General features: G+C 39.2%; 1 protein-coding gene across 3 annotated transcripts in view; it reads left to right on the top strand.

Moving 5' to 3' along the window:
* LOC124165374 (cell death abnormality protein 1-like) overlaps positions 1 to 15,408 on the top strand; it is a 32,521-nt gene extending 17,113 nt beyond the window's left edge. For 2 of the 3 annotated variants that reach the window (XM_046542751.1, XM_046542749.1), the window contains exons 5-12: positions 1,035 to 1,175; positions 4,356 to 4,496; positions 5,667 to 5,807; positions 8,388 to 8,516; positions 10,025 to 10,153; positions 10,435 to 10,566; positions 12,660 to 12,797; positions 15,110 to 15,408. In XM_046542751.1, coding sequence (XP_046398707.1) covers positions 1,035 to 1,175; positions 4,356 to 4,496; positions 5,667 to 5,807; positions 8,388 to 8,516; positions 10,025 to 10,153; positions 10,435 to 10,566; positions 12,660 to 12,797; positions 15,110 to 15,324 — 1,166 coding nt within the window. In that variant the 3' untranslated portion in view covers positions 15,325 to 15,408. The remainder of the gene's footprint in view (positions 1 to 1,034; positions 1,176 to 4,355; positions 4,497 to 5,666; positions 5,808 to 8,387; positions 8,517 to 10,024; positions 10,154 to 10,434; positions 10,567 to 12,659; positions 12,798 to 15,109) is intronic. The other variant, XM_046542752.1, reaches the window with a different exon arrangement.
* Positions 15,409 to 18,760: the final 3,352 nt, after the last annotated feature.

Genomic DNA, 18,760 nt, shown 5'->3' with positions numbered 1-18,760 from the left:
TGTATTCTTTATTAAAATTCCTCCACCCATTAATATTTGTTTTATAAGTTAGGCTAAAGAAATATGCTCATTCAGTAGCACCGACTCCATGGGGCCTGAGGGGGCCCGAGCCCCCTCAAAAATTCGTTATGGGTGTGAGGAAAAAGTGTGTCAGGCTTCTCGATTTTCCCTGGAGTGTCCAGATGTCGAGATTCGAGTTATCAGGGCTCTAATGTTGATCATATGACTCTTCTAAAATGCTTAAAAAACTTAAAACCCACTACATACTCATAAAATTTCCCGGGGAAAGATCCCCGGTTTGGGCCCCCCCAATATTTTTTGTAAGTCGGCATACCTGTGCTCATTTATCAATTCTTTAATTATTCGAATACATACTTTAATGGTGTGTAATGAGCTGAACCTAAAAACTACCACTTCTATTTCATTGAAAAGAAAACGTAGCAACTGCCAAGGTGGTCCGTGCCAAGACCGCCATGCCAAAGGGTGCCACACCAAGATGTCCCAGACCCGTGGCTAGCCTCTCAAAAATCAGATATTGTCTATTCATTGCTTCTAATGCCACTGCAAGCGTATAGCCAATATGGGGTTCCATTGAATAGCCATCATTAGCCAATATTGAGTGACTACTGAGGTTTCTTAACATCCACATTTTCACAACGTAAAAGTGCAAACTCCCAATCAGACTCTTCCCTAATCTTTTCTTCGAATTCTTACGTAATAATCACCTCATCAGCTCCTTCCAATTGTATTCCCTAATTCATTGCAAAATGTTCATGAATATTTTTTTATAAATGAGGTTGCAGGCATACCACAAATATCATTCCCCCCACATTTTGTAATTGACATCAGGCTGTATCTTAATTAAAATGCATGATACGACTGATAATAGCAAATATAGCTGTGGTGATCTGCAGAATATTCAACTACTTGAAATAATCATTTTAGTTTGTACGTCTCACTTCCTTAATACTGTAAATATGCTCTATGAATATATCACATTAAACTGTTGATGGCTTAACGCAATTTACTTTCAGATGCAAGGGTTGGGGATACCTGCTTGAATGGTGTTGGATGTGAAACCCTGATGCATGGTACATGTGACACTAACTCAGGACTTGGTCATTGCAAATGCGATTCAGGGTACCGAGAGGGTGAAAATCGAAACTGCATAGTTGGTAAGTTGCCATACTCTGGTATGATGCGTTGTTACAATGGTAATGATGCAAATTTTTTTAGATACATCTGGAAGGCTACATTTTGCAGCTCTCCTTCTGTCTAATTTAATCTGCCCGTATTACCTACTTGAATTCGGTTAATGAATTAATAATGAGAGAAAGAGAAATTATTGAATGAATTAGGTTGGGAGCCACTAGAGACTCGGAAACTGCACACTAGGCTTAGATTGCTTAAGTAATGGAGAATAGGTATCTTTAATAGCGACACGGACAACATCATATTAGAGCCCCACTATACTTCCAGGTCTGACAGAAATGATGAATTAAGAGGTATTTTGCCTATCAGATAGGTATGGGAATTCATGTTTCTCTGAGGATAAACAACTTTAATAAATGCTATGCGTAATTATGTTAGAGCCTTTCCTTTTTATGAGTAAACGGCTGATGTCCTTAAATGCCCTGCTACATGCCTATTCAGATGGCTTGTGGGGTACGTTTGTTTACTCATTTTCAGGACATATATTGAAATTTATTTGGAAAGTCAGTAGAAAGAAGTGAAAATTAAGTTTAAAAAAAAATCCAAAATTTGTTTCCCTTTTTCATGAGTTGTGGATGCCATTAGAGTGGTAGATCATTTGTTTGTTCGGGGGAGGAGCTTTCGTCGAGGGAAGGAATCACTCACAATGAGTGTGAAGTAGGGGTGCAGCTAGGAATTAAGGCTAGGGGGGTTTCAGGCGCAACTAATACTGGGGTGTCTGGGGGTATGGCATACCTTCCAGGGAGGTGCGAAGGCCCTCCGCCAGAAAAAATTAAGATGAATGGCTCAAAATGGTGAGTTCTACAGCCTTATGAGGGATATTTTATTAATCCTTACACTATTCTATAGGTAACATTAATCCAATTAAATAAAATAGATTAAACTTAAAAAATTGTCTGAGCTCTTGGGGGGGTTTTATCCCCCAAAACCCCCCCCTCGCTGCGCCACTGGTGTAAAGGACAGTGGACAACTTATGGTGCATGCCCAAGACTGAAGAGTAGCTTTGTGGTGGCCAGGGGTGAATTCAACATCAAACTTTGGGAGGTCATGACCTGGGTGCAGGGAGTATGGAATGAACCCCTGGAGAGAGGGGTATTCTCCCATGCCAAATTTATTGCAAAGAGTACAACGCTCTATGATAAATGCAACTCAAAATTCTCTTTGGGACTTGTAGCCATTCATTTGTGTATGCACTAGCCCAGCTTACTGCTTAATCCCCTTAACCCTTTATAACCTTATGTTGCTTTTAAGCAACATCAAAAATGTTTACACTTTCAGTTGTATTTAGGAGATATCTAAACTAAATATTATTTAGCAGTGTAAATTTTAATGACGAAATATTTAGCTGCCTGGATAATTATCATTGAGTGTAAAATTTTCTAGCTTTCAAAATGAAAAATCTGGAAATTTGATTTCTTGCAGAAACAGCTCTGGGTTAGAAAGGGTTAATACAGTAAAATCTCTATGTAGTGAACCTCTTTAAATCATAAAACCTCCACTTATCATACCAAGGAGACACCCCCAAGATGGCCCAACTACCTCTGCAAATTGTACCGAGACAGCTAGAGACCATTAATGCAGCCGCGATTACATACATATATGGAATGACATTTTCAGCAATAAATTTTTCACCCTTAATTTTTTTCTTTTACACCTTTAAGATGCTGTAATTTTCACATTAACCATTAGTTATGGCCATTTTGTTCCATATGAAAGCATACCTAACAGTAAATAAGAAAAAAGATATCCAACTATCCTAATCATTTTCAGAGGCTGTTGAATTAAGAGAGATCACGTCGTTTTCTCTTGAATCACGGAAAAAATCACTCAATAGCACTCTCTGTTATCATTAAATAATAAATATATGTTCACTAATGCATGCATCTTTATTTAAACTCATAAACATAATGGTTTAAAAGACAATACATAGTGCCTTTCATTTCCAAAGGATATGAAAAAATGGTGCATATCACTAAAACCTCTCTATAGTGAACCTCCATACATCAAATTGCCCAAATTTTGGCCCCCTCCATTACGATGTAAAGAGGTTTAACTGTATTTTCAAGGTGGTGAGGGTGCTCTTTTAAGAACTTTGGGGATCACCATGCTAGGGTGGTATTCCATACTGCTCTGAGCCCGAAGGGTTCATATTACAGGTAGGGCCTATGGGCATTAGATTCTAAATCAGGGCCTCATGCTGGTATTAGAAATGGTCCACACCACATTTTGACAGCTTTATTCTTATTGCAGATAAGTTGATGACTTCATGAGCTCATGCAGAGCAGGTCGCCGCTACACAGCTACTGCTTGGCCATGAGCGGTTTGTTGTTGTTCATATAATAGTGAATTATTACTCCCTTCAGTATGGGCCTATAGAGTCCAAATCAGGGCCTGTGGCTATTATTACAATAGGGTGGTTTCCTACTTTTTTATTGCCTAAATCGAAAGGTTAATTGGAGTATGTATTTCACGCTTTTAGATTTTTAAATGATCATATATTTTTTGCAATTAAATGAAAAGTGAAAATTTTCAAGTGCACGAAAATGCGACGGCTAAGTTTGAATGCTGGGAAAAGCCCGAGTGATGTCATTCTGGTTCCGGCTGCCGCTGTGTGAGGCCTCCTTGGAGCAAGGCTAAGAGTGCCACTACAATGCAGGCTGCCAGCAGGTAGCGCTTGGCTTCAATAAGGATTATTAATACCCTATCAAACGAAGGAAACTTTCCGACCTTAGGCAATTTTGATAGGTGATTATTAAGAGATGTTTCCCTAAGTGCTGTGCCTCATGCATGCATTGGTAATCTCAGACAATGTAAAACTCCTATCTAGTCTTATAGAAACTAGGTCCCTGTAACGTCACGTGGAGTGGCATCGCATGGCCACCAATTTGGGCTTTTTCAAATGAGGTTAAAATTTACCATTAACATTCGTCTAAACTGGGATTTATAAAACCAAATAATTTGTATATTATGAATATACTGATGGCGGTTAACGTATTGCAATCAATGCCTTTCATTTTCTTTGATGAAGGGAACTACCCTATTGCACATGAATAACGATTGCCTGTAAAAAAAATTTTCAGGAATTTGAAATACAATTAAATCCCTGTGGTAAGATAAGAGCATGGATATTTTTATATTTCCAGATGCATTTGTTGGAGACAAGTGTATGGATGGAAAAGGATGTGAAGGTCTATCCAATGGAATGTGTAGTACCAATACTGGCGATGGAAAGTGCGTCTGCATTCAAGGTTACCATACTGATTACAGGAAGAAGTGTGAGGCTGGTATGAAAATTTTCTTTGTATTATTGATCATTTACTTTTGAGTTACAATGATAATGAGATCTCCCCTTTTAATGTTCCCAAAAATAACAATGATATTACCTGTTCTATCCCCATTTCAACCTCTCAAACCACGGTGTGATATCTCAAGTTCTTTGTAGCAATAAGCTTTAAAAGTATTCATAATAGAGGTGGTGTTTCCCTTTTCATAATCCTTTTTTTTCCTCTCCTTTATAACAGCTTGTAACCTAGTACGTATACAATGACTTCGAAAATCTGTTATTCACTATTGAAACTTCATTTCTTTATTCAGATTTATAAGTGGCTACAAGAACAATTAACTGATCCATCCATTTTATTAGAGCTCCCAATATTATTTCTTCAATTTTCAATATAATTTTCTTCCATTCAAACATTATGTATTAGGAAATTGAAACATATGAAAAACTTGGCAACTTCAATGCACAGAGACCAGTGGGGTAGCCAGGAATTTTGTTAGGGGGGGTCCAAAACCAGGGAAAATAAAAAAACAGGTTACTAAGTAGAGGGTTTTAAACTAATTTTAACGCTTTTCATAATCGAAAAAACTTCATTTGTCAAAGCAATCTTTTTTAAATCCAAGATTTTTTAATATTTTGTTTTTCTAATGAAGGAAAGTAATTACGTTTTTACATTTGGGGGGGGAGTCGCGACCCCTCGAACCTCCCCCCTTGCTATGTCACCGTTCCCTCCCCATATAGTACTCCGTCCATTCACACCCTATGTCACCTACGTTCCTCATTTAGAGATCTTCTCTTCTTGCCCTTCATGACCAGCACTTCCTTGTTCCTCTCCCTCTTAGTCCACTTCAACTTCTCCATTTTTCTCCACATCCACATCTCGCATGCCCCTAGACTTTTCTTGTCAACAGCTTCCACCTTTCTGCATGGTAAAGCTTTACAATGGAAATGAGCACTCAGGGTGGGCTTGCGGGGTCACAACGCAAGTGCTCATACTGGCAAAACTGTTATCAACCTAAAAACTCCCTTGTGGTGTACATATATGCACAGGATTGATTGAGAATAACCAAGGGACTGAATTATTAGAGGGCCCTTCATAAACATTCCTGGTCCTTGGGCAAAATATTTTGTGCATGCCTGTTCTAACGTGCGATAAATACGTTTGCTCTCCCAGATGCATTGGTCGGTGACGTATGTGAAAATGGACTAGGGTGCGAAACTCTGGCTCATGGAATGTGTAGTACCTTCCAGGGGAAGGGAACTTGCACCTGCGAGAAGGGATTCCATTCTGATGACGAAAAGAAGTGCGTGGCTGGTAAGTAAACTGCACATAAAAAATAATTGGTTTCAAATCACAAAATAAATGATATCACTTTGTTCGTTTCTGAAAAGACCAAGCAAGCATATATATTGGGGGGAGGGGGTGTTAGGGGACTTCACCACCACAGGACCCCACAAATTTTTCCCCTATGGTAACTTCCCACGCAGGGGCACATTCAGCATCAAATTTGAGGATGTGGAGTCACGACCTGGGGAGTATGGAATACCTCCTGGGAGAGAGGGTCGTTTTTACAGTAGGGAATGCAATACGGTCTACGATAAACGCAATCCAAACTTCTTTCACGTTTGGGACTTGTGGCCAAGGGTGGATTCAGGATTTTTTCTGCGGGAGGTGCAAGGGGCTAACAAGCTTATGGTCTTCTCATATTTCAGATTAAAAACAACGTTCTACATTTACTGTTCAAAACATACTTTTTTTTTAAATGTAAAAGTTATTACTGACAGGTGCACAGCTAGGAATTAAGGCTAGGGGGGTTTTAGGAGCAACTAATACTGGGGTGTATGGAATACAGGAGGGGAAGGTGCCCTCCGCCAAAAAGTTTTTATGATAAATGATTCAAAATGGTGAGTTTTACGGCTTTCTGAGGGATATTTTATTCATCCTTACACTATTCTATAAGTAATATTTATCCAATTGAGTAAAATGGATTAAATTTCTCTGAGATCTGGAGGGGTGGTTTATCCCCCAAAACCCTGCCTTGTGCCACTGATAACTGATATGAAAATACTAATAAGTTGCATGTTTAATAAGGACAGTTTTTGAGCCCCTTTCCAACCATTTCCCCATCTGTCCGCCTATGCTTGTAGCCATGCATTTGCATGTACACTTCCTTAACTCCTTTACAACGATACAAAAATTGTTAAACAATTCAAGATAGAACTTTTTATATCAAATTAGGGGAAGGAGGGGTAATAAGTCTTGTGCTGTGCAAGAGTCTCGTCTCGGAGGTCGAGACAAGAATTTCATTTCTCGGCATTGTCAGGACGATCTATGCTCAAGCCTATATGAAAGGTGTAATAAAAAAAGACTCAGATTACTTGAACCAAAGCTTTTTTTTGCAAATATAAAATTCTATGTTTTCATTAGTTACCTTATTTATAACAGACTCATTTGTAAAAAGACAAAATGAAAAAAAAATAAAATAAAGGTGTCAGAAGATAGAAGAGAACCTGAGGCTTTTTTGAAAGTGCTATTTGAAAAGGTTATTTTTAGGTTACAATGCAGTATCAAGGAAAAAATTCACTAAATATATAATAGAACCATAATGCATTATAAAATTTAATAAGCTGAGAAATTCTTTGAGCCATTGGGCTCAAAAACTGTCCTTATTAAACATGTAACTTATTAATATTTTCATATCAGTAATCAGTGGCGCAGCGAGGGGGGTTTTGGGGGATATCACCCCCCAAGAACTCAGAGAAATTTTAAAATTTAATCCATTTTACTAACCTAATTGGATAAATTTAGCATGCGCTCCCCATCTGTATCCGCCATTTTCCTCAAGAAGATCCAACAGGATAGGAAAGTTGGACCCATAGGCGGATCCAGGGGGGGGGCACGGGGGCACGTGCCCCCCCCAGACCCTCAAAAATATGCATGATTTTTAATACGGTCCCATTATCATTGCGTTCGTTTTGCATTACGAGGTATCCTTGTGCCCCACCCAGAACAAAATCCTGGATACGGCCTTGCTTGTGCCCCTCCCAGAAAAAAATCCTGGATCCGCCCCTGGTTGGACCCACTGATCAATGATGAGGCACATGCTTATAGACGGAAAGTGTTAATTAAGATGAAGAAGTCAGCACAACTGCATTGGGAAATTCCTAGGATGATAGCCAAGATGATTAGCAAAACATTAGCCAAGATGGAGTCACTCAACTAGTGGTAAACTTGAGAAAAGTTCACACAATTGATTCACTGGGGAAGGACTGGGTCATTCATGTTTCTCCCTCGCGTATACGGAATTATTTCAATGCATTATGTTTTCAAGTCTGTATGAACGACTGAATTTGAACTGGTTATAATAATCTTTATGACAATGAAAAGTCACATGCATAAATATTTTTGACTCTGGTATATTGCTATGAATTCATTGCTGGAAGCATGGGCGTACCCAGCGAGGGAAAGGGGGGGGGGGCTTGCCTACTGCCTGGAAGCAAACATTACAAATGTCTTTAAGCAAAATCAGTTCTGAATTGAAACGAAAGTATTCAACAAATTTTATTTGAAATCACAAAAAATTATATGTATTAGTATAAGATATGTAACTAAAATAAAACTATTTTTTCAAGGAAATAATCCCATAAACTAATAAAGCGTTGTTATAATTTCCTTAGAATGTTGGTTTCATTCACCTTTTCCATACCAAATTGTCACAACTTGGCTTGCCCCCCCCCTAGTTATGATCCTGGGTATGCCCTTGGCTGGAAGGCATACATAATATGATTGGAACATGATCGTGAAGAGACACAAAATAAGGAGAAGAAGAGAAACAGATTTGTAATGTGCTCTAAAAAAATGAACGCTCAAATATAAATTTACCTTATTTTTCAGATGCAATGTATGGTGACTCGTGCAAAAGTGATTCTGACTGCATTGGCCTGGCAAATGGAATGTGCAAAAACTTAACATGCATCTGCAAGGATGGATTCCATGTTGATGACAATGAAGTCTGCGTTAAGGGTACATATTTAAATTATTATTGTGCTATCACTATGGAGTGGAGACAGTGGTGCCGACTCCATGGGGCTTGAAGGAGCCCGAAACCCCCCAAAATGTTGTTATTGGGGGAAGAAAAGATGTCAGGCTTGTCGATTTTACTGTAGTGTCGAGTTATCGAGCGTCAAGTTTTCAGGGTTCTAATGTTGATCATATGACTTTTCTAAAATGCTTTTAAAAAACTTCAAAACTCACTATTTATCAAATTTCCCAGAGCAAAACCCCAGTATGGACCTCCCAATATTTTTGATAAGTCGCCAGCCCTGAGTGGAGATATTAGCTCTCTCCACTAGATTTAACATTGAAGTCTTTCACGCCCACACTTCATCTCATTTCCATATTAACATCTACGTTATACCCTCTGAGCAATCTCCATGGTGTTTGGCAGGGGTTGAGTATACACCAACATGCGGCAAACAATTAGCTATGTATTCGTAGTTGTTGCAAAAATAGGCCATAGCACATGCCAGTGGGTGGTATGAGTGAACACCAATCTTGCATCTTTCCATCATTATGCTTATCAAGTTAACTCAGATGAATCAGATCAGTCCATAATTTTTGTCTAGCAGTAATGAAGCTTAGTGGTAATTTGAGAGACTTACCTGAATGAACACCTCTAGAGTTCAAAGATCGGGCTTCGCTCTCCCACTGTGGAACAGTGCACATGATTCGGACTGTTAGTCACATAATATGCTCAGCAGTCCAGACCATCCTCTCCGGAATAGTCCACAAATTTTTCAAATGGAGGAATGGCATCTGGGTAGCTTAACTGCCTAAAGCACTCAACCGGAAATGGGGGGATCCAGGTTCAAACACAGGTGAAGTCGAATGATTTTTTTCTCTGCAGAATTCTCGCAAAATCGTAGTGACAATGAAAAGTTACATAAATTTTCCCATCTTTGGTACACAGTTGTACATAGTATTCCAAGAGAATTCTTCAATTATTCAGGAGGTGGTTGGGGAGACAATTTTAAGTATATACCTATTTCTCAAAATGGGTGAGATTGAACTACCATATTGTTGATATGTACTCGATCAAAGCTCTTGTTCAATTAAGCTCAAAGATTAATTTTTTCAGACAATTATAATAATACATTTTCATCAAACCTTAATTATTTAACATCCATAAAAGTTCAGAGTATGTACTAAAGAAAATGTTAATGGGCTGGGCACCGAAAATTACCGTTTTCACATATTTCTGCAAAGTGCATTCAAAAAATTGTTTGTGTTTCCATAGCTGAAGCAATAAGGAGTTGCGACCTCATCTTTTTGGACAAAAAATGCTTAAAATAATTTCTCCTATCACTTTTTGAAGAATAGCAGTAACCTCCTGAAACACCCTGTAGATCTAGGGCTACTGGGGGAACAAAATTAAATTTGAACGTGTTTATCTAGGGGCACCAAATAAGACGAAGAGAATTGCCTCTTTTTTATCCATGCAGGCTCAAATAAGAATGAACTTTATTTTTCAGATGCAAAGTATGGTGACTCATGCAAAAGTGATGCTGACTGCATTGGTCTAGCAAATGGAATCTGTGATAACTCTACTTGCAACTGCAAGGATGGATTCCATGTAGATGGCAATGAATTCTGTGTATCAGGTACATAGTTTAATTATTAATGTGTTTATCATAATTGAATATGGAGTGGAAATATTACCTATCTCCACTAGATATGGCATTGAAGCTTGTATCTCCCACGTTTCATCTCATTTCTGCATCTACATCTACAAAATTTGGCCGTACAAAGCGCCTTAAATGCCTTGAGGGAACTTTACAAAGTTTATTTCTTTATTTTCCATGATTGACAATTATTAGTCAGCTTACTGTTGGAATCAAAGTGGGGGAGAGAGGTTTAAATAAAAATCAATTTTATTTTTCAGATTCAAAGTATGGTGACTTGTGCCATTATGATTCTGACTGCATTGGCCTGGCAAATGGAATTTGTGGTAACAACTCTATTTGCATCTGTATGGAAGGATTCCACGTAATTGGCGATGAATTTTGTGTTCCAAGTACGTATTTTTAATATTAGTGTGAGTAACCATAGGCGGATCCAGGGGGGGCACGTACCCCCCCCCAGACCCTCAAAAATATGCAAGATTTTTAATACGGTCCCATTATCATTGCATTCGTTTTGTATTACAAGGTATCCTTGTGCCCCACCCAGAAAAAAATCCTGGATCCGCCCCTGTGAGTAACTCATAATCGAATGGAGATACATATCATCTCTCAACACTAGACATCACAATGAAGCCAGAAGCTTTACAAGCCCACACTTCATTTCATTCCATTACTGTTTAGTACACAAGTTAACTTGGATGTATCACATTGGTCTAGAATTTTTATATCTTGGAGCGGTGAAGCTTAGTAGTAATTTGAGAGACTGAGTGCATCAAAAGATTTCAGTTGAACTTTCATGTATTTACTATAAAACCCACTTCGGACCTCTCACTGACTGATTCACTATTTCATTCAAATGTTTGGAGTGAACGAGACGAAATGCAACAAAAGTCGTCGAAACGACCCCCTATTAAAGCATCTGAAACCCTGTGCATTATTGTCCAAACACTAAATTTTCCATCTGTTAAATTGCTGTCAACAGGGGTGCCGACTCATAAAAAATATGGAATAAATAATGTCGAAACGTGGGTTGGTTAAGTAAAATTCTGTGGAACATACTACAGTGTATCTTTTATCATGTTTCGTGCTAAAAGAGAAAAAATTAATTATCTTTCATGAATAGAAAAAGCGCAGGGGAAGTCCAATGGCTCGGAAGAGGAAAGTGTAAGGGCTCGTGGGGTGTAGGTGACACCCCAGGACACTTTAACTCGTTCCGATCCCGAAGCGGAATGAAAAGTTTATGGAATACTGGCAGTATTTTGTCAAAATGTATGAGACTTGAAGGTATAAGAACTAACAACGCCGTAGATACAGTGGAACTTGGATAATTCAAACATCAAGGGAACAGTTAAAAACTTTGTATTATCCAAAAATTCGAATTAAAGAAGTCCTTAATAAATACAGCCGACTCCCGATTATCCGGATGCGGGTTATCCGTGTTGCAGATTATCCTTGCATGAGTTTACACAGTGACAGTGTAATACCCGATGTCTCGCTGTAACTATGCAGCATCCGTGCATAATCACTGCGCGCATCTCTATTCAAAATCCTTGATCTTGCAGCCATGGATGTATGGTTTTCGGAAACCAGGTATTATGTGGAGCATTAGGAATAAGAGAAGAATCACGTTATCGCCACTAAAAAGATAGTGGTTGGGAAAAGAAAGCTATCTGAAACAACGGACAATGTGCGTAAATAATAGTACATTTTGTGATTTACGAAAATTGTGAAAATAGCATGAAATTAAAGTGAAAGTTTGGGTTATCCGTGTTTTCCGATTATCCGTGCCCCCTCTACCCGCCATTAGCTCGGATAATCGGGAGTTTGCTGTAGGTCCAAAACAATAATTCGTATTTTCAATCAAAACTCTTTATTTAACCGATACTCTTGGAATATAAATACGTTGATTAACGCCTATTAACATGAGTAAAGTAACATCAAAACAGGAATATTTATTTCAATTAACTATGAAGTTGGTTTGGAACGGTCAGAGCGGCGGGCGGGAAGGGAAGGGTGAGTTATCTGACTCTATGATGGCACGAATTTTGTCCAACACAAACCTTTTGACAAAAGCATCGGTAAAGCATATTTCCCGATGGATTCACAATTATTTTGAGTCACATACTATAATTTATACCTTAATTTGACACACCTAAAATTCGAATTATCCAATATTTTTAGCATTGCATGTATACAAAATGCTAGGGACCAAGAGAAATATTCGACTTGAAGAATATTTCGAATTAAAAAAATTCAAATTATCAAGGTTCCACTGTACCACGATGTATAAGCAGTGGGTCAAAGAAGAACCATGGGGTGTCATTAACACCCCATGCGCCCTTTCCGAGTTTAAGCTAATCATACATATTATGCTTCTCAGAAAGTGGGGTAAAGTACCCTTACCCTAAATTTTAATGCGGCTCACAAATCAGTTTTGATTTGGTTCCATAGTGGTATTCTTATACATTCAATCTCGTGTTTCCAGCTGAACTAGGCGATCCATGCAACACCAATGACGACTGTATAGGTGTACCCAACTCTGTTTGCATGTGGAATTCAACAGAATCATCATGTCAGTGTGCAAACGGAATGCCACCTAGTGTGAATAATACATGCATATCCAGTAAGTGCCCATTTTTCTCAGTCAGGTTTTCATATCGGTGTGCCTGGTGGTCTTGCCAGGGGCCTAGGGGACATAGGGCTGCGACCTAGGCCAGATGGCGGTCCCTAGTGCTGGTACATTGAAGTAGAAGCTCAGCCACACTGCCCATTTATTTTCACGAGTAAACTTTATTGCAATTGAAATTTTACAATGATCTACAAAGTTATTATAATGTAAAATGAATTTAAGCATTGAATGACCCCCTCACCCACCATATGTACCTGCCACTGTGCTAAGGTCACCTTACAAGTGCATTAAAATCATTGTTTTCTCATTCAAAATGTTTCCACTTAATGAAGATGCAGTCTTTTCCATTATGCAATGGGTCATTCAGTGAATCCTGACGCACAAGTCAAGAACATGTCAAGCATGCATCTCCCGATGGTGCAAAGGCTTCCATGGTGTGCATGATGAATGGAACTTGTTCTGAGGTTTGATGATTATAGTGACAATTGCGGCATGCGTTCCTGCAGGCACCAATCAGAACCAAGACGGCCCTATACAAGGGGAAACCACCCGCATCATCATTACACTTTAGGAGCTGAAGACACCTGCTGGAACACAGGCACTATTTTCTGCTACTACAGGCCTGCAGGAACTATTGTCACTATAAACAATTAACACCGTTGGAAACCCAGAAAATGCTGCTATTCATATGTCCCATCCCAGTGAGAAATGGGTGGTGGAATCCACGTGGAACCCACGTGGAATCCATGTTGAGCGGGGGATATTTGGTGGTGGTGGATATTGAGTGGTTGGACCCACGTGGAATCCACGTTGATTTCAAGTGGATTTGTGGTGATTAGCATTAAATGTTAAACAGAATTTCTAATTTGTGGAACTTAACTCTCTGGTGACATTGCGTCATTTATCATCCTGAAACCATACTAGTTATGTGAAAATGTATCGCACATTCTATTTTTATATAATTCGTGGAAAGGCAGCCATGAGAGCACATGAAAATTCGTAGACACATATATAGAAGGTTTAGATATAGAGTGGTTGAGGTTTTAATGGTTTTAGGACAGCACCTACTGCTGTTTTAATTTTTCCACCAAATTTCCACGTGGATTCCACGTTGATTCCACGACCAAAAACACGTGGTATCCACGTTACATCTCCACGTGGGTTCCACGTGGATTCCACCACCCATTTCTCACTGGGATAGTATGAAAATTTTGGATTTGCATCGGGGTCGGTCTGGGACAGTAGCTTAGCCAGGAATTTCGTTGGGGGGGGTCCAAAACCAGAGGGGAAAATTTTGGAAAAACTGAGTCCTGAATAGAGGGTTTTTAACTAATTTTAGCACTTTTAATAATCAAACAAACTTCACTTGTCAAAGAAATCTTTTGTAAGCCATTATTTTTCAATATTTCTTATCTTTAATGAAGCATAGTAATTTTGGGGGTTTATATATTTCGGGGGGGTCCAGACCCCTAAACCCCCCCGCTTGCTACGCCACTGGTCTGGGGTGATTGGGGGCCCTCAGCTGGGGCTCATACAATCAGGGTTCTTCCTCTCCCTGAAAATTTTTAGGAAATTGCATGTATAAAAATTGATTTTAACGCAATTTTATATTTATACATACATACTGAATACGACAGTAAGGACATCTATTGGAAGGGGGTGGATTGGTTGAGTGGACGGGGGTAGGGGTTAAACAGGGAATGGAGTGGATTGCCCACACCCAACCCCGCCCACTAAACCAATTCACTCCCCTCCGATAGATGTCCTTACTGTCGTATTCAATATGTATGTGTAAATATAAAATGCATGTAAGATCAGTCACCTGAACTACGTTACAAAACCCGGGTTGAGCCCATATTAATATAATAGTGAACATTGAAGAGTTTTATTCCTTATTTCCAAGGTTATTTTAGATGGTTTTTTCAAATTTCAGTGCAATTTCGAGGAACAAATTCAAAAAATAGATACTGGAACAATAGTATGTACGTTATTAAATTTTATGAGCAGTGAGAAATTTTATTAGAAATTCTCAATTTTTACATTATTTCTCTTGCGAAATAGTTACTTTTTACTAACTTTTATCTGTTTTTTAAGAGCCAGAATAGTGTCAAAATACATTTCCGCACATACAATTTCCTTAAATTTTCTGGAGGAGGACCTCTGAATTCCCTGGTAAGGAGGACCCCATGAGACAAGGCCAGACCCAGCCGAGGGCCCCCAATCATCCCAGACCCCTCCCCTGGTTGTGTGGCAAACTTTACCTCTAGTGATGAAGCTTTTGCTGATATTGATTCGTTCCCCTGAAGCTGTAGGAGGGATGTGCATACCGACTACTGGCTGTTCCGACCCTGGAATGGAGTGCAAGCTGGACGAGATTGGCGATTACAGCTGTCAGTGTCGGCAAGGATATGTGGTTGATAGCAGTGGGGAAGGATGCAAGAAGGAGTCTCAAAAGATCCACCTTCACATTGTAGCAGATGTTGACGTGCAATTGGACTGTGAGAATTGCGAAGTGCCTTAATTCATACAATGTCTTGGTGATCAGCTATCCTAGTATAGCATCTATAGGAATGGCAATTAAAGGCTATTAACAAGCTCCAACCTACGATTTCTTTCTTTATTTCTAATCTTTCCCTGCCATCTACGGCACCCAGAGACAGGGCCGCTTCATCAATTAGGCGCAGTAGGCACTGTGCCTAGGGCCTACGGACTTTTCAAAGGCCTACGAAAGCCAGAACATAAAGGGAAAACAAGTTCAGAATACCAGGAAATTTAATAATGTTTGTATTAAAGTAACTATATATAACCGTGTGAGATAAGCACCTGAGCAAGTCAAGCTGCAGTGCTTTAGATCTGTAAATTACAGTATCTTTAGAGTAAACTTTTCCGCTCTTTGTCTTAACAAAGTCACATACGGCGTCCTCAAATGCCATTTCCCTCATTAAATCCTTTTCAATTGAAAGTAATGCCAGGGAGCATAGTCGTGTTTGTCCCATCGTTGACCGAAGATACGTTTTTATCAATTTGAGTCTAGAAAAGGAAACTTACTTTAAAACTTTTTAAATTTTTTAAGAAAAAAGAAGCACACGATTAACAATTAACAACGAATGCCTAGCGCATGATGTAACACCGGAATTACTGCATCATCACTGCATAGAGTCTGCATAGAATAATTAACAATGCGGAAAGTTCATTTAGATTTCAAATCGCAAAGAAGTGTGGGTGCATTTTTGAAAAATATTAAAAATGAAGTCGGGGAGGGCCTACGACTTTGAAAGTGCTTAGGGCCTACGATGACCTTAAAACGGCCCTGCCCAGAGGTGGGTCCACCCACCAAGGTAACTGTCCTTATCATTTATCTTGTTTGCATGGTGAGCAAGTAAACTGGTGATGTTGGTGGCCACAAGTAGTTAAAGGAAGTTTGTTGTTTCGTATTAAACTGTATCATTATATAAAGGTAAATTCTGTCATTTTTTTAATAGTACACATATTATCTTGTCCACATTTTTTCGAAATAATAATTTTCCAAAATTCATCATGCAAAACACAAGGTGAGGGATTTACCCGTGGGCACCTGGTACAATAGAAAATATCCTTTCATTGAAAATTTGAAATTTGAAAAGGGGAATTATGTATGTATTCATCAACTTCACTACATATCTCAACAAAAAAGGTAATTTGTATGTGTAAATGTTATTGCGCATTTAAAAAATTAATTTATAGCTGCTAACTGCTCAAGGAAAAGTTTTGCAGAGGTGGAAAACTAGTTTGAAGATAAATGTCTCTTAATAGTTTGTAAGAAGCATGCTTTGTTAAATTCATACATAAATAATGTGAAAGCTCTTCAAATATGAAATAATTCATGCTATTCAGTGTGAGATTTGAAAATTTTGCGAAAAAGATCGTTATTTTCAAGTAGTTAGGTTATGATTTGACATTGGATCAGATTACCCTTTCTATGTAAGAACCCCAGTAGCCTACCACATTGGGCCAATTTTGGCTACCCCAAGTAGCTACCTGCTAGCTGGGTACTCTGCTACCTGCTAGCAGCCAGCATCGCAGCGGCGCGCATACCCTCGCCCCAAGGTCACCTCACACGGCGGCAGCGGGAACCAGAATGACGTCACACGGGCTAATCCCAGCATTTATACTTGGCCGTCTCGTTTTCGCGCGCTTGAAAATTTTCACTTCTCATTTAATCGCGAAAAATAGATATCGTCATTTAAAAATCTAAAAGCGTGAAATGCTTACTCCACGAGTAATAGATAATCTTTCGATTTTGGCAATAAAAAAATAATAGGTAACCACCCTATTGTATGGCAGTTGTAAATTCGGAAATTGACGGAAAAAACGATAGAAAGTGGGACGGTGGGATTGAATGTGTGATTCAGGAGTTGATCAGTCGAGCGATTACTCGTTCGGTCCCTGAAAACCTATCGCAGCTTCAAGAAAAAATACACTAAATAATAGATAATAGAACCATGATGCATTATTAAAATTTTATAATGCTGTGACGCTGTCACTTTGCATTCTATTTTTTTAAAAGAAATTTCTATTTTTTTATCAACTTTTATCTGATTTTTAAGTCCCAGAATAGCGTCAAAATCCATTTCCGGGGATTTCGTAAAAATTTTCCGGGGGAGGACCCCCAGCCGAGGGCCCCCAATCACCCCAGACCGCCCCTGATTATACCTCATTTCCCGGTGACACTCGGATCAGTTTGTCCGTTAGCGACGCGAGTGGCGACTTCTGTAAACTCATTTAAATGCACGGTGGTTGACAGCACTTTTAGAGGCAGACTTGAGGATCCTCTTTTGTAATATCGTGAAAAAAACAGCTGAGTTACAGGGTTCGCAGTCAAATCCGTCGCGTATTGTCTGCTGTCTGATGCGGCCCTATCTCGTACTTAGGCAACACCTCCCATTAGAAAGCTTACAAAAAGGATCACTTTATCTCCATGACCTCATGCTACTCGCTCACGACACACCATAGGACAAGCTTGGTATAGCAAACCGGCCGCAGTTCCCTGCTGGAATTTACGCGGTGCATACCGAGTGTTTTCGTGTCCAAAGAGCAGAGTAAGAGTTTGGATTTCGTGCGGAATAATCGTGCGGGCCAATATTGAGCCTGGTTTGGTTGCGATAAATCTTTATTTTGGTGTTGATGGAATAATTCGTGGCTGGTAAAGTTCCTTGAGAAGTTACGATGGACAAGCAAGGCACCAGAATTGCCTTGGCGAAATTACTGCGTGCCTCTGTGAGACCGAAGGTTTTAGCATTACTTTTGATAGAATGAAGGACAATTGGCTTGCAGTTATTCAGCGGGAGGACATCTCACCATTTCGAGTAAGTACCCAGAGGGCACCTTGTCTTAATGTTTTTCTGAGTGAAATTTCCCGGGGGGGCATATTTTTCGTGAATAGCGATAATGAATATATACACTATAATATGATACATTACTAGTCCGTAAAAAGATTATCACTGCTTAATGATTACTATATCATTCCTCTCTGCTGTATTAAGGCCGCTATACGCGGTCAATGATCATGCGAATGAAATCGTTCTCCGTGTACTATGGAAAAATTCACGAATGAACCGTCATACGCATGATCATTCAGTGAAAATTAGAGCGTGTTCTATTTTGCTCGCATGATCCCGTGAATGTTGGCACGATCATTCACTGCGTATAGCGGCCATTGTACAGAGTTATAATTTAAGGATGGTGCGGTTTTGAAAGTGGTTTAAATGAAAACAGAATTACTTACAGTTTATGTGTTTTATTTTTCCAATTTTTCGTCCCTAAAAGTTTTTTTTTTCTATTATTAATATATTTCAATACGTGCGCCACTAATCGCTCGACAGGAGAGAAACCCGGCGTCGGAATTAGCCTACTCCTAACGAAAGGTACCAAGGGGACCACGACTCAACGTCCCATCCAACGGACGGAGTTCTGCACTT

This window comes from Ischnura elegans, chromosome 9 (genome assembly GCF_921293095.1).
Source record: "Ischnura elegans chromosome 9, ioIscEleg1.1, whole genome shotgun sequence".
NCBI classification, from domain to species: Eukaryota; Metazoa; Arthropoda; class Insecta; order Odonata; family Coenagrionidae; genus Ischnura; species Ischnura elegans.
Note: the sequence above shows the minus strand (reverse complement) of the source record. Positions and strands in the feature narration are given on the sequence as shown.